Genomic DNA, 16,575 nt, shown 5'->3' on the forward strand with positions numbered 1-16,575 from the left:
ATATAATAAAATGTATGCAACAATCTACACAGTAATCAAAAGGCTGAAATCAAAGAGAAAACCATGTGTTTGATTCTGGTAGAAGCACTTAGGGCTCCCCCTATTGGACAGACAGACAAAAATATGTAAATTCAACTGATATCTCCTCAGTAACTAGGTGAAGGGTATTCTGTCCCAGCATGTTTCATTATCTGAGAGCTCTATTTCACCTCAAAAAACTACTAAATTACCCCATTATCTAATATGATGCATGTTTATTGCCAGAACATTTGTTCAAAAAAACAAAATTTAAAGCAGAAAAGATTTTCACTATACACACACAAATCACCCTAACCAAAAAAAAAAAAAAAAAAAAAAAGAGCACCTGCAGAAGAAAAGGGCATCACATCTTCCCCTAATTGAGAATCTTATTCGAACCAAATGAAATTCTTCTGTCAGGGACAGTACAGCATGTGCACTTTCTGCCAACAGAAAGTACCAAATAATAATTTAGGAAGCAAAACACAAAAACTCCGAACAGTAATAAAGCTCTTCATTCCAAAAAAGACTCGCAAACGTATTTTTGCTGCGCTTGCACATTTATAATCTGTCAGTTTCGAGTAATTATGCGCCACGCAGGTAGGTAAACAATAAGGTGCTGTGAACAGCTTACTGATGTCATGTCACCTCAGATTTCATTTCGTGCTGTCATTTTACCTGGTGCTGCCTGGAGTGCTTAGGTTTTAGTGAATATAATGCTGGACTGCAAGTTGCAACACAGTTGTATACAAAAAGGCAGGATGAATTCAGTGAGAAGAGTCAGATCAGTTGAGATTTGAGCAATCAAAAACAGATATATAGAATTATAGGAGAAAGCAATAGAATATGGTAGAAAGATATTCCCATTAATACACTTGATACAGAAGACAGTGTTTAAGTAGGCACTTAAACACTCTATGGAGTGTACTACACTTTTTGTATGCTAAATCCTACGTCTGTATGTTACCTTTTCATTGTGTTCAATGAGGATTTCCACCACAATGTTTTGAAACTTGAGGTCCATGATGGCGGCAACAGTCTCCTCCTCTGGCCTCATTAATGTGGGTCCAAACACCACGCCCAGGTTCGCCACGGTCATCAGATTCTGTTTGCTGTGGGCCGCCACGCTGAGGAAAATAACCACTCACATTATAACCACTTAACTTTAACTAAATAACTCAACTTCACAGATGTAAAAGACAGGGTAAGGCTAGAACAAAAAATGGCAGAGCTCCTCTAGTGTAACTGTAATGGATCATTATTTTCCAAAAAATGTTATATAAGCAGATGAGAAAGTGAATCCAAAAATAATGTTAACTAAAGGCTTAGTCACTGGCTGAAAAACACCCCTGAAACACAATAAAAGTTTTCACCCTTGAAAACTGGAGGTGGTAAACCACCCAGATCTGGATGCAGCTCATCTTGTGGTTTATTAAATTAGTAGATGGTGGCCTATACAACAGCCAGTTCAAAGACATTTTTAAACTCATTCTGAAATAATGAATTTGATGCCAGCAACAAATTGGCATGCAAAGTGGCATTTACTACATCAGCTCTCCTGCATCTGGGAACTGAGGAGACCAACTGCTGTAATTTTGAAAGCAAAAGGTTTCTTGCTAGAGATAGGATTTCAGCTCTTGGGGGCCTCCTTTGTTGTTTGTATTTATTTGTAATTTCATTATGAGGCCAACGCTTTCAATAGGCCCTTTGAGACATGCACTCCCTCCCATTAATCTGATGGTGTTTGAGCTTGTCGGCTTCATGTTTGAATAAGCGCCCCGGCCACATTTCCACAGAAGTTGTGATTGCAATCTTACAAAGTTGGCCTTGGTAACTTCTACTTATTTTCTCTACAACACAAGCCTAAACTGCATGCACACTAACAGAGAGAAACACACGATTAAGACTGCAAATGTTGCTCAGCTCGCTAAAAGACTTAATTGTTTGATTTTGTTTTTGTCATCTACAATTTGCCATGAGACATTCCTTGTGATGCAGTTTCACTGTTCCCTATTAAGCAGGGAATATGGGCAGGGGCAGCAGACACACACACACACACACACACACACACACACACACACACACACACACACACACACACACACACACACACACACACACAGACATGAAAACACAGGGACACTGCTTCTAGTGACAATGGCAGATGGAACTAAAAAGTGAAGTTGCACTTCACTAGTGTCACTGTTGACAATGGCAGTGACCACAAGGGCATCTTCAAGCACATAATAGCAAGTATTGCAAGTACTGGTGTCTCTTTCTATCATTGTCTCAATTAGCCCACAAGGACCATTAACGTAAGGCTGACCCATGTCTGTGGATCTGTACAACGTAACCATATCAGGAAAGGACTAACAGTTTAGTATCCTAAATCCTTTACTCAAGAGCCACGAACTATGGTTTAGCACTGTCTTTCTGAAATAAGTAAGGCTTCCCCTGAAAAGATGCCAGATGGCAGCTTGAAAATCTGTGTACATCCTTCAGTAATAATGGTGCCTTCACAGATGCAAGTCGCCTATACTGTGTGCATTTATGCACCCACATACCATCACCGATGCTGGCTTTGAAATTGTTCCCTGACAATAAGCTGGATGGTCCCCTTCCTCAATTTCCCAGAGGACGTTGTGTCTGAGATTTTCAAAAAATAATTAATCATTTAAAATCCCAGAATTCTCTGCAATTTTAGTTTGAGGAACTATTGTTCCTCTTAATGAATGTCTTCCTCTCTTTCACAGTCACATCACTGATCTGTTCTAAGAGGTGTGTTTGTTTTTTAGCTTTATACAACTTTTCCAATTGTTTTGTTATTTGTTGATGGCATCAGATTCAAGCATATACTAAAAAATAAAACTTTCATGATTCAATATGTTGTCCTATTTATTTTCATTAACTATAGGGATATATAGGGTTCACAATGTTAGCAGCAACTGGGTGTGGCCGAAGAGGCTTAGCAGGTCCTCCACCAATTACATTTGCTTCATACCCCATAAATGTACTAAAGAAACTGGCCAGGTTGGCACCTTGCAGCAATGTATAGGTGCAGATGTTGAAGAGAAGTCACTTTTGTGCCATATCAGATATAATATAAAACATCGCAATAATTCCACAGTAAGGGAAAGCTCAAACACTGCAAGAAATATTACAATTGTGTTAAATAATTATAAACTTATGTTCCTGCATAACATTTTCTGGCTTTTCTGGTTAGCATTTCAAAAGTACACACTAGGGCTGCAATGATTCCACGAGGAACTCGAACAATTCACTTATAAAAAATCCTCGATACAAATTTAAGTAAAGGTGTCACCAGGTAAGCGCGAGCGTTTCACCTACATTAGCAGCTCTAAAGTTTTCTCTCGCTGCGGCAATTTCTATCATTTAGAAAAACGACCCTTTAACACCGACTGTATCGTTGCAGATAGTTGCAGCCCTAGTACGCACCTGCCATTGATTAGGTTTTCTCTGTCTACTCTGAATGCCAGCATGTATTAATCTCAAAAGGGCTCTTACCATATTGCAAACACGAACATACAAAGAGGTCTGGGGATGATCCACTGTACCAGATAACATTTAAATTCAGGAAAGATTGGTGTTTTATTGAATGTTGCCTACATCCATTCCAAAACTGGGAGTTCAGCAGGTGCAAGTATATTAACTGGTCAAAAAAAAAAAAAAAGTTGGGAGAACCTTTATTTGAAGAAAAAGTTTTATGGACAGGTGAAGAGATTTCATACTCCAAATATGATGATATGCAGTGCAGCTGCAGAGAGACAGTTTAAATAGCTTCAAAGGATGCCTTTGAAGACAAAAACATTGGTGACAACTCACATTTATAACATCTCTGAAACCATTTCAGATAGGAGTGTGAAATTCTGGCTTTGCTTCCTTCCCCTGCAGGACATGCACACACGCCAACTTCAGAAAAATATTCGAGTCTCTCCAGTCTGGAGAATTTCACGCTGGATAATCCAAATTCAATTTCAATAGCGCTGCCTTTTTACCACAGCCTGATTCTGCAGCGGGTTTCTATGAAATAAGATCCACCAGACTTTCACTGCCTCAGGGAAGAGGGATTATTTACTTATCTTCAATTTGCTCATATTTAGTTTATAAAAAGCTTGCTGAGGTAAAACCTTGTAATGTTAGCTAACATTATTTCTTAAAATCTTTCTTCCTATCTAATCTCACAAATGGAATGATGCACAATAGTGGTCCATCCATGGGTGTATACAGTAATCTCAAGAGAGGGCTTAATTTGAGTGGTCTATTTCATTTCACTTCACCCGTGGGCTGCAAAACAGCACGATGAACAGGTACGGCAGGCTACTCGATCCTCCCTCAACAACTTTAAATATACAACCAAATGACCTTAGAGAAAGCAAAAAAAATATATATTGAGACGCTAGTGGCATCAATTTTCTTACCCAGCAGTCACTGAGTAGACAGAGAAGAGATGGAGTGACAGCAGGGAAGGGGGAGTGAAGAGAGTGGGAGTGAGGGAGAGAGAGAGAGAAAAAGCATGTGGAGTGAGAATAAGGAGACAGACAGGAAGAGCAGAAAGAGAGAACTGAGAGAGAGGGGGTGGAGATTGGGTGAACTATGACCAAGGAACTATGAACACTCACTTGGCCAGATGCTTCATAAGCAGCCCGAGGACTTGTCGATTCCTCTCCGGTAGTTTGTGGACCAGGCAGTGGACGGCTTGGATGCGAGACTCAGGACTACCGCCCTCTGTTCAAATGCAGAAACAGCCGTGTACTCATATTAAACTACAAGGAATTCTCTGTGCTCCTGGGGTGGCAAGGAGCCAACACAGCTCAGATGGTACATTGTACAGTAGAAAATTTAAATAGATGATGAAAAACTGGATTAGTTGTTGATGTGAGAGAGATTTTGAGGTAAATAAATACAATATGAACCATTCAGTGGAAGAAAAGAGCTCTATTTTACTTCAAAACATCCTGAAAGTAATTAGTGGCAGTCTAGAAATTAAAAAAAAAAAAAAAAAAAAATCAGTAAAAGTTGGTGGACCTTTAAGGCTGCAATAATCAGAGGCTATCACTCTCAAGTGTATGGGATTAAGCATTAGTGGGAAATACATCCCAGTTCAAATAAATGAAGAAGAGGTGTGATGGTGATATATGGTCTGAAGCCTCCCAGAATTTGGCAGCAGGGACCACTATGCTGGCGGAGAAGATAGCTTTACGTTACTGTCGCTACCGTATAAAGGGTTGTGTTAAAACCCCCAAGATCATCTCTTAAACACTTCCTCACACATGGGCATCTGACCGCCCACACGCTAACACACACAGGCACACAAAATATCATTACTATGGGAACGACAAGGATTTAAACATGGCAAAAGCTTCTTATGGATGCTGTCATCCATCAAAAAAAATATTCATTGCTAATCCATTTTTCCCCCCTCGTTATGAGGGCATTGCGAGCGCCTGATAAAAATGTCAACCTGATCCAATTATAGCACTTGTTGTAATAAGATTCAAGTTTGGCTTGATTTAAAACATTTCATACAGAAATTGTGTTATGTGGGCAGAAAAAAAAGTGTTGTTGTTTTGTTTTTTTTGTTTTCTTTTGGCTTTTCAAGGTCACTGGACCATTCTGATCCAGGATCTTTAATGGCTTTGTTGCCCACAAATTTAGTCCCATGTTAAACAGGTAGAAATTAATTGGAGATATGGCATAAGCGTGTCTACAATGAAAGACAAAGGCAAGTAAGCCATGGGGAGCTGAAAGGCTCTTTGGTTGGGTTAGAATCAACAGCAAACGCACCGAGTGCTGAAAGTAACACATTTCTGAGGCCACGCAGGAAGGCATAAAGCAGATAATTAGCAATCAACACACGCACAGCACACAATAGCTTTCAGACATAAGAAAGCTGACCACTGTTACCTATCCTCCCCTTAAAAGCACAACGTTTAAACAAAGTTTGTAAAATTTAATTTAAAAGTGTTTTTACTGTGTCTCACTTCACTGCTCATTTTCAATAACCCCCTGAAGAAGAACTAACTAATGAACTCAGCTGCTTCAATTGATGAAATGCCTGTTTCACACTGATACGGCAGATACATACACTGCTGGTTGCTTATGGTGTGCACTCAGATGAAGAGTTGGTACAAGCGGTGGTAGAACTTACTTGCGGGGCTAATGAACTCTTTGTAAAGTTCATAGGTCATCAGCGGCTCAGGAAGGCTCCTTCACAGAGATAGTGAGAGAAAGAGAGATGGGGTTGGGGGGGGTTGGGTGGATGGAGAAGGAGAGTTAAAGTGAGCAAGAGGGACAGAAATAGCTGGCACACTGTTTTATAGGGTCTGCACACAGCAATGATTAATGTGGCCAGGCCAGGAGATGGAATTAGACGGTGCACGCGTTGAGATAACCAAGTTCATCTGAAGGTACTTTCACACTGCAGCTGGATAGTGGCCAAAGCTACTTAGCCTCCAGCCTAGCCGCAGAGGAAACTGAGGCGACCGAGGCAGCTTTATTTCAGCAGGTCATGCAAGTAAAAGACAAATTCGAAAAAACACTCAAGTTGATGTAATATGAGTGTTAAATCATAATATGTATACAGTATGTTAACTAAAATAATGTTTAGAAATTAACAGAGAGCAATGTCCCAGAGTCCACAGTCCATTACATCAGGCTGCTTTGTGGAAATGGTCAATGCACACAAGTTTAGCCCCTCTGAATAGGTTTATTATTTACATCCTAATCAGAGTATTTTAGGGAGTGAAGTAATTACCATGCCTTTACAAAGCAGTGACCACTTGAAAACCGCTTATTTTCAAAGTGACAAGACCTTAAAGAAAAAACAAAACAAGTAATCAAAACCAAAAAAAAAAAAAAGAAAGTAAACATATTAGTTTCTTTCTAGTATTTTTAATATGTTCAAAAGAAAGCAGGCAAATTCCCAACTTTAAATGCAAATTTTCCTTCAATCAAACGAGCAAAGCCAACTCAATTTGTTGCAACAGCATGTCAACAAAATCAAATTGGCATTTAAAATGATACCGCTTCATCTTCTTGCAGCCAAACTACATTTTTAATCTTTGAACTTCACCCACACTCGCTGCCAACCTGGAAGGAGTTATTGACTGTGGAACATGCATATCATAAGCATTATGAGCTCGCAAGGAGTTAATTATACAAAGGCACTCTGCATAATTAAATCTGTAGCCATTTTATAAAATAAAGCATCGACGTTGGATGCGGCGTTTCATATTCGAGCGAGCGGAAAGGACCTTATTCATCAAAAGAGTTGTCGTAGGTCAGAAATAGATTTGCTTGGATACACAGCAGCACTGAATATTACAGTTTGGTGGTTTGCAAGATGACATTATTTACCTACTAAGCTTCTTTCCCAAAAATAAAAATGCCTACATTCTTCACAGTGCAGCTGTTATCTTATGAAGACAGAGGATACTGTATTCTTGAGCCACTAGCTTCAAGTTAAGATGAGAAGCTGGTTGCAGAGATGTGGTAAGCTCTATTCTTTTGATAACGTGCCCTGATATCATCTCATATTCCCAATAAATTAGATGAATTAATTTAAAGTTGCTTAATGGGTACAAAATACAGCAGTACAATCAAAGAGTTCAGGTGTAGCCTTGAGAGATAAAGTGATTATAAAAGGCATCAGAAGAATAATTGACCTTATTTAAACAATTTCTTTGCTGGATATTTTTATTATTATTATTTTTATTATTATTATTATTATTATTATTATTATTATTATTATTATTATTATTATTATCAATGCTTGCCACTGCTTGGTGAAACAAACAACTCACAGATGTGTGTCTGAGTGTGTGTCTTTCATATTAAATCATCACACTAATCCTTACCTCAGATAAAGCTTCAGTGCACTTGTTATTGTCTTAACATCCCAGTCTTCACTGGCTGACAAATCCACTTCGTTGCTCTTCTCGTCTATAAGAATCACAAACTCATCATCACTGCAGTTACTCACTGACTGAGGAACTCACACCAAGGTGCCAATTAACTATTCTGTTCATATTATGCGCTACATTATGTGTTATTTTGTGGGCAACCTAGAAAGTCCAAATATGTAATTTAAATATGTAACTTGTAATTAGCCATATGAGGATAAAAGCATTGCTACTAGCCTTGGGGGTTGAGTCTAGCCCCAGTGGATATGGAAGAAAGTTGCAGCATCTGTAGAGGGCTGCTGGCTTTATACTCATTACAAGTTTAATTAATCCCTTACTACTTCACTGACTCCACAGGGACTCCAAGGGTGTGTTGTGCTGAAAATTCAGGGGGCTTTAGTCACACCGTAAGTAACCTCTGATGAATTACAGAGGAAGTGCAATATGTCAGTGAAGTGTTTTGAGTCAGACACATGTACAGCTTAGGGTCTTAGCCACCACACAGACTTTAGCTTAATGGGTGGTAGGTGGTCTGTTATTGGGAAATGTATTTTTCTTATTTGATCTATGCACTGCAGCCAGGAGGACTGTGTGTCTCTTTGACTGCACCATCCACAAAATTGCCTGTCCGGTGTCAACTTCTTAAAGCAAATGTTTTTAGGAAGTGTTTGTAGCCAGGTGTGTCAGGTAAGCGAGACTGCTGGTGCTGTAGCCTTGCACAAATAGGCCTGACACTGGCCAGGTAAGCTGTATGTAGAAACACAGCTGGAGTAGTTGGAGCAGCACTGATTGCAGAGCTGTTAATGACAAAACAGCAGCATGTACCAAAGAGCAGTTCTAGATTATTTTATTTTTATTAGCAACATTATTAACTAGGGAACTGTGTGGTAACTTAAGCAGAGCGGCAGAGTGATAGAACACCTGTAAATGCAGGAAAACTTCCCATCATACAAATAATAGTAAGGCGAAAAGTCTGTTAAATAAAAAGGAAATCTACTCTCCTTCACAGAGTTTCGAATTTGAGGATAAGCTGATTGAAAAACTGGTCCAGTGTGAAAGGAAGTCTATGCATGAGATAAGTAAACACCCCGTATTGACCTAAACCCAAATAAACAAGTGATGTGCAGAAATTGGAAATGAAGGGATGGCTGTGTGATGTATGTGCTGTAGAGATGTTCAGTGGCACTAAAATGTAAAGATTAAGATGTGCAATGGATGCCAGCTGGAAAAAGAATAAGAGAGTAAGCAAATGCTGTTTAGGATTAAGATGAAGCAACAACCACCTCCAGCCCCTGCCAGTGTTTGCTTCCCGTGTGTTCAGGTTATGACCAGCTTTGTCCTTTTATTCTTAAACAATCAGCATACAGGTAATTCTTCCAAAATGCCTGTCACCTGGTTAAACACATTTCCCCATAACGCTATCATGGTGGATTAGGGAATGTCTGTATCCCACTTTTCCTGCAATATTCTGAAACCAAAAAAAGCTGGCGTTCAAACCAGAAAGGAGCCGAGGTTTTAACTGTTCTCTCAAGAGCTATTTTTTTCATTTATTCCATTTTCTGTAAATTCTCACATGGAAAGAAAAAAAAAAAAAAAAAATCAAGAGTAGCACGATTCCAGAAAGGTTCCTCAGTATCCTCATATTTAAAAAACACCACAGCTTCTTCCAGCTTCAGGTGTTCAGAGCAACTATTACAACAGCTGATTTGCGACAGCTGCACAATACATTGTGCACACTCATGCTGGAAACCAGTGGCAGATGACCCTCCCTAATCATCAAATTCACCTATGCAATTACATCTATAGGACCAAAACCTCCAATTCAGCAGCACATCCCGACCGACGCCGCATTCTGTCTGAACCACAGACAGGTCAGAGAGGGAATGGAGCTCACTTTTACTGTCCTCTTCCTGTTATATTGTTGTCTGTCATTCAATAAGTGCCGCTCTCTTTGTTTGTACTGTAATATGATGGGAGAATTTTGTATCACTTTGTCCTCTCAGATTGGACCATGGCCATGTTGGTGGGTGAGAGATGAAAAGGAGGAGGTGTGGGAGGATCCAAAGTCTTTCTTCAGGGTTTAAAGCTTGTTTCACCCACTCACTGTGAACTGTTGTATGCAAGAAATGTTTGTGAATGTGTCTGCGGAGAAGTAACACACAACTGTTGTCATACATCTTAGTCATTTCAGGGATAAAATATGAGCTTTGTTTAGATAGAAACAAACAAAATCGGTCAAATTTTTCTTTAAATTAAAAATATGTGAAATCTCAAGAACAGCAACTAAAGTTTCTATACTTCAAAGCTTTGCAGAAACTTCCGCAGCAGAGCATTAATGGAGTCTACTGCATGAGTCGGCAGGCTGGGAGGCTGCAAGGTTTTTGGAGAGGAAGCTGAGACAGGCTGGCGGCTGCCTGAGTTTGTTGTCATTCTGAACACAGAGCTGAAAGTGAGCTGGTGTCTGCTGGAGACAGCAAGAAACCAGAGAGCAGACAGGGAGCAATGGAAAGGACAGAGGACAAGTTCTATAGAAAAGGGAGTTGAGTGAAAGGGATTCTAGACGAGTGAGAGGCATAAAGGTAATTGAGAAAGGCAAGTGACAGACTAAGCCATCCACGAGCACACGAGAGGCCATCTTACTGGCGTGTTAATGAAGGAAAAGCCAAAAGGCAAAAGAATGTGAACAGGATGGACCTTGTCGGTTTATCTCGAGGGATACGAAACTGAACGAAAGCAAAGCGCAGATACACACTGGCACTTGTTGCACTTCAGAGAAACATGGTACCAGTGGGCTGAGTCATGGGATGATTTCCAATTGCTATCTTTTTAATATCACCCCTAACAGACACATCCATTACATCAGCACATTCAACTAACTAGGGGTGACCTAATTTCACAGAGATAGTGCAGTGGCATTTAAATTAAAATTTTTACTTTATTCGGCTCTTACTTAAAAAAAAAAAAAAATTCTATGTGAGCAAATTAATTTACAGAGGAGAAAGAAGAACTTACCAATCATTAATGAGAGGAGCTTCTGGACCTTACCCCTTACCCCTACAATCCTGTACAGGCCTTGGTCATTAATACCTAAAATGTAATAATAATAAAAATTATACAACTTTACTTATGTATACCTACATATACTTATTACATATCACTTACATATTACATATCACTTACAATGCAACAATGACAAAACTGTATGTAGAAATATAGAAATATATAGAAGATGCATGATTGCAATTCTAACCAAGTGCATTATAATAAAACAATGTGCATAAAAATATCAGGCATGAGAGCAACTTTTTTAAGGGGGCCAGATAGGAGCAAATTAGTGAGAAAAATGCAATGCAAAGGCAGTTGCATATCTTCAGTACAAGGTGCCTGCAGGTAATGCTGGTCAGCCTTTTGCCTTTCAATATTGGAGAAAGTCTGCCCCCTTGTGGCCAGATAAAGGCTTGCATCCATGTTACCTATTACATTACTATACACCAACACTGACATTTAGACTGTAATTTTCCAAATTTAGCTTGCCATATTTACATAATTAAATAGATTTATAGCTCACCTCTTTTCTCTATTGCACTGATGGAATTCTTCACAAAACTCAAACCAACATCATCCAACTGAGCGTCAACTACAGGTGGAAATTTAAAAAAACAAACAAACAAAAAGCACACCCATGCTTATAACATTTTTTTTATTATTTTACAGATTAAATGTCTGGCACAGCTAGATACTTACTCCCTCGTTCTTTAGAATAAGTCCTCATAAGATAGCGCCCAATCTGTTAAAACAACAACAAAAAACAAACATAAATATGGAGTTTTAAATTGTATAATATACATTTGGGATATCTAAGTATGTGTATATGTAAAGCTACAAATATTTGTTCTCTATAAGATGGCAGTTAAAGAGAATGCATTAAAGCTCCGTGAGTGAGTGGTAGATGACGACACTGTGGAGGCTGACTCACAGGCTCCTTCCCACCCATGGCTTGGATCCAAAACTTGTGGTCATCCTCAGACAGAGCCTGTACTGTGAGCACCGTTCCTGGCCTGGGAGAGAGCCATACAACACAGCCATTGGGCAAAGCCTCAGAGGTACAGTATAGTAAAGCATTAAGGGGTGCATCAAATCTACTTGCAAAAAAAAAAAAAAAAAAAAAAAAAAAAACACCCTCTGCCACATGCACCTTAGATTGGTTCTAACCACAAAGATGAGACCTATTAGTTACACCAGCTGGTTTTATGACACTGCCAATCATGTAGGAGCAGATGGATATCAAGTTACTGGTTACAGGCAGAACGGATGTGTGCACTCACATTTCCATTCTAAATCTAGGTTACTGCTCTTCTATTAATACTACAGAAAAGGGGCAGAGCAGGGTCAAGTTCTGTGACAAAATGAGATATATATATATATTACAGCACGATGCGTGAGGGCAGTCCTCCAAAGAAACCCCTGAAGTCCTGCCCTCAGCAATCTAAAATACATGGCAACAAACACCAAGTCTGTGGAGCTAAGCCCTTTAGCAAAACCAGCTTATGTGCTCTGTGGACACTGTTTGAGACCACAGTAAAGTGATAATATACCGATCTGTTATGTCGAGGTCTAAGCAGAACCTCCGGTCCAACACATCTGCCATTTTCAGGACACAGGATTTGAGTGTGATGGACTCCGTTTCCCCCTGAAAAAGAAATTACCAATCAAAATGCGGCTGGTGATTTAAAAAACAAAAAACATCACAGAATGAATGCCAGTCTGGGACGTGAAAGACTGAAGAGTGTCTGAGATTTTAAAAATAAATAAATAATGTGTGGCACTACGGGCAGCACTGCGTTCTGCGATCACTCACAATCTTTCCGCCTGATCGGTGGTCAAAAGTCACCATGTGCAGGATCTTTTGCTCTTTAACAAATGTGCAGTAGCGCTTAACCCAACTCGAACCAAAAGGAGGTGGACCTAGATAAACAACACAGTCATGACATGCTGTACACATTTCACATAGTTTGGATCACAATAAGCCCCCCCCCCTTTTTTTCCCCACTGCTGCAACATGCCGACACACAATTAACAGCTCCAATGCAGTTCTCCCAGGATAACACTCACAGTTTCCGTAATCTGCGATTTAGTAAGTGAGTGAAATGTGGAGTGACAAAAAATAAGCAGCAGTAAGCACATTCAGCTGAAACATCCACAGTGTCAGCAACTGGTGCAACTTCAGGAACTTAGTCGGTGCTACAACATTTTTGCATCACGCTACATCAGAGTTGCTGCTTTTTACATCTAAATGTCTGATACATCGACTTCATTTACATATTTTTACAGCAGCTGAAGTGAAACCAAAAAAGCCCCTCATTTAATTAGACCGGAAGGGTTATATTTCTGTATTTTCTTGCCTAGAATTTGGCTGCCTGCTGTGCTTTACAAAATAAAAACAAATATTACACAATCTAAAAATCTATAAGTCTTACGTTTTTCCTGTACATAGAGGTAGCCTTCAAAACTGATGGGGCTCGTCTGTCTGTATTCTTGCGGCGTCTCTCTGATCCTCTTCATCAGCTCGTACACCTCCGACCGAGTGCCCTCAAATCGATTCCTTGTCTAGGAGCGAGAGGAAGCAAGCACACACTCCAGGAAGTCACTTTCGGCTGCTTAGTAGGATGACCTTCCTATCCAGAGGCCTCATCAAGTCAAAACCTGCATTTTTTAAGGCTTTCACCATAAAACACCTTCAGCTTTATAGAAATTAGTTGACAGTTTACAGTATATAGATGTAAAAGTAATAACTACAGAGTAGGAGGGGATGGCAAAAGCAAGATAAACAGCCACATAAATACCAGATCTGAATCTTGACAGGGCAAGAAAATGACAGTAGAGAAACATTTGTAGTCTGTATCCAAATTACAAATTTGATGAAAAAAATATATTTCTTTCTCACATTTTGAATATTGATCTGCAGTTCTCGTTTATAATGGTCAAAATCTTTGGCGAGCTCAAAGCCCTGGTGATAAAAGGTGAAGACTGTCTGAAAGAAGGCCAGCATCTACAAGGAAAACATCACAGGGAGAAAGAACATCAGAAGTGAAAGAGAAACTCATAAACATTATGTCCACATAATGACAGGATATGATGGAATTGTTTAGTAATTTTCATTAAGACAGAATCTTATAACCGTGTAGGATTTCATCTTTTGCCCTTGCTTTTATTAAAGATGGGGTTTGGGATTCTGTCATAACATAATATTGTTATGACCATATGCATTTGACATTAGTTGTCAGGGTGTGTAATTTTCCACAGTGGCTTTAGCTGTAACAAATTTACTAATCTGAGTCAGTATCAAAGTTGCAGTAAGTTTTTGTTTCCCCGGAAAGTAGATTCTTACCAAGCTGCAATTTGTAGAGGTCTTTACACCTATTAGAAGTAAAGGAAACTTTCTACAAGGGTAAATTTCAAAGACACCAACTCAATTTAATGAAGGGCCGCTGAAAATGCACTCCCAGAAATAGGACTCTAAATTTTAATCCATCACTATCAATTTAGTTAGAAAAATGTCAGGACCAGCACCCTATTTCCATGTACTGTATATGCCAGCACATCAGTTTTGTTTTAAGACAGTATTAAATAATCACAAACCACATTCATACGTGGCATGAATGAAACACCACGTCAGTGCTTCCATGCCAATTAGGTCAGTCACTCACCGGTTCCACACACTCAAACTTCTTTCTCTCTTGGATCTCCTGCAGTTTGCACACGTAGTCCAGCGACTCCTCCTGAAAGTGCTGCCTCAGCACTTCCACCTGCGTGTCTGCCTGAAGAGGTGCGGAACACACCCCATGATAATTATAGTCACAGACACAAGCACAAGCATGGAAGCAAAGAAGAAACATCACAATTTTAGTTTGCATGGTGCAATTTGGGGCAATTGAGGTCTACCTTGGCTTGGCTTTAAATTGTTATAGAAGACATAGTGAAGTTAGTAAATCAAATACTGACACTGACGTCTAGATAATTTCCAAAAACAACTGCGTTGTGTGACCCGTGTATCATACAACAACCTCTATGTTTTGACCCTTCAGACAAAGAAAAGCCACACACTAACACTTCGACAGGAAAGACAAAAACTTAAGGAAGTGCAAAAGGACAGGGATCCATCTTCAAGGACGGAAAAATCAGGAAAAGTCAACGCGAACTTAAATGTCATTCAGACCATACGAAGGCTGCACAGGACACCACAACGTCCTTCCTTGCAGCTTAATGTGCAAACTCTTGATAAAAAGAGAAGTACTGCAACATAAAGTAATAGATCTATCTACCCATCTATACACAAATATTCACATCTATGGGACAAGAGGGAGACACTTAATCTAACCTTGTATATCTCTGGTTGGTGAATAGGGACTTCCAACATAGAAAACGTATCTGGTTTGATTTTTATTCCTCCCCTTTATGACCGTTAGGCTTTGAAAATGCCCAGAAGTATAATAACCATCCAAGAACTACAAAGCAGCAAGGCTTTAAGTACTAGAAACACAAAACAATGTTACTTCCACAGTTGAAGAGTTAAAAAGTGATATACTTTTGTACTACAGCAATTGTGTTTTAATATTGTCAAACATCAACCGCTTATTGATACAGATACCAAAATTCACAGTTGTAGTTCACACACTAGGTTTATATTTAGTATAAATGTTTGTTGAGTTTTCTTAACAGCTGATGGAGTGTTGATTAAGTTCATGACCCTTGCGGCTGGGAATGAATCGCATCTATTTATACAAGTGTAAAAAAAATGCAGTGTTGATACCACAGACTCTTGTCTTATGAGAGTCCCAAAGACGAGAACAGCCCGCGGTCATGATGTCAACAGTTCTAACTGCCCTCTCTGGTTGGTGGATATAACACATCCTTGCAGGGTTTCACCATGAAACAAAGACAAAAAACACTTGTTTTGTAAGAGGTGGCTAAATTCTCAAACTCAAAAAATGTCATCTCGTGGTAGTGCAGCAGGGATCGATGCACAAACTGCAGCAGCCGCGGTCGACCTCGGAGGCGCGGTACAAAAGAGCACACATTTCTTTTTCAAACAAGCCAGGAAAACTGTTGCTGCGAGGCATGTCAGTGGAAACGAATCCAGTGTACCAGCTTTTGCAGCAAGACTCTTCCTCATGCCATCGAAAGATAAAAACCAGAACGGAGGGATTCAGAAACTAAACAAAACATCTCTTTGAATAATCTTTATTGTCACACATCTGTCAGAGAGTTCAGGAAATGATAACCATACCTCTTGTAGTTGTGGCTCTTTCTTCTTTGCTGACATATTTAAAAGCTTTTCCAAAGAACTGTAGTACTTCTCTGTTTCCTTTTCATACTTCTTTCTTTCCGCCTTAAAAAAGTAGAGTTATTTTTAACAGTAATTACGAACATTAAGCTTACCATCAGAATCACTAAGGGCAACAAAATACTGTTATGTTGGAATGAGAGGCAATAAGCCATCATACGTACCCTTACTGCACCAAGCTGCTCCTTCCTGAACTTCTCCAGAGGTTTCATTAAGGTTTCTGTGATGTTGCTCATCTAGAGAGAATAAATGCCTTTGTTACTGCTCATGTCGGTGACATGCTTCATTAAT

At 39.5% G+C, this 16,575-nt stretch overlaps 1 protein-coding gene across 2 annotated transcripts in view; it reads right to left on the reverse strand.

Annotated features, from left to right (window-relative positions):
• arhgap10 (Rho GTPase activating protein 10) overlaps positions 1 to 16,575 on the reverse strand; it is a 49,909-nt gene that overhangs the window by 16,858 nt on the left and 16,476 nt on the right. For both annotated transcript variants that reach the window (XM_030740679.1, XM_030740671.1), the window contains exons 4-18: positions 16,449 to 16,520; positions 16,228 to 16,329; positions 14,648 to 14,758; positions 13,885 to 13,989; positions 13,418 to 13,547; positions 12,799 to 12,905; positions 12,536 to 12,630; positions 11,917 to 11,998; positions 11,685 to 11,727; positions 11,509 to 11,577; positions 10,953 to 11,027; positions 7,896 to 7,980; positions 6,188 to 6,246; positions 4,659 to 4,764; positions 986 to 1,145 (exon numbers count right to left, since the gene is read on the reverse strand). In XM_030740679.1, the coding sequence (XP_030596539.1) occupies positions 986 to 1,145; positions 4,659 to 4,764; positions 6,188 to 6,246; positions 7,896 to 7,980; positions 10,953 to 11,027; positions 11,509 to 11,577; positions 11,685 to 11,727; positions 11,917 to 11,998; positions 12,536 to 12,630; positions 12,799 to 12,905; positions 13,418 to 13,547; positions 13,885 to 13,989; positions 14,648 to 14,758; positions 16,228 to 16,329; positions 16,449 to 16,520 (1,401 nt within the window). The remainder of the gene's footprint in view (positions 1 to 985; positions 1,146 to 4,658; positions 4,765 to 6,187; positions 6,247 to 7,895; positions 7,981 to 10,952; positions 11,028 to 11,508; positions 11,578 to 11,684; positions 11,728 to 11,916; positions 11,999 to 12,535; positions 12,631 to 12,798; positions 12,906 to 13,417; positions 13,548 to 13,884; positions 13,990 to 14,647; positions 14,759 to 16,227; positions 16,330 to 16,448; positions 16,521 to 16,575) is intronic.

This window comes from Archocentrus centrarchus, chromosome 1, assembly GCF_007364275.1.
Source record: "Archocentrus centrarchus isolate MPI-CPG fArcCen1 chromosome 1, fArcCen1, whole genome shotgun sequence".
NCBI lineage: Eukaryota > Metazoa > Chordata > Actinopteri > Cichliformes > Cichlidae > Archocentrus > Archocentrus centrarchus.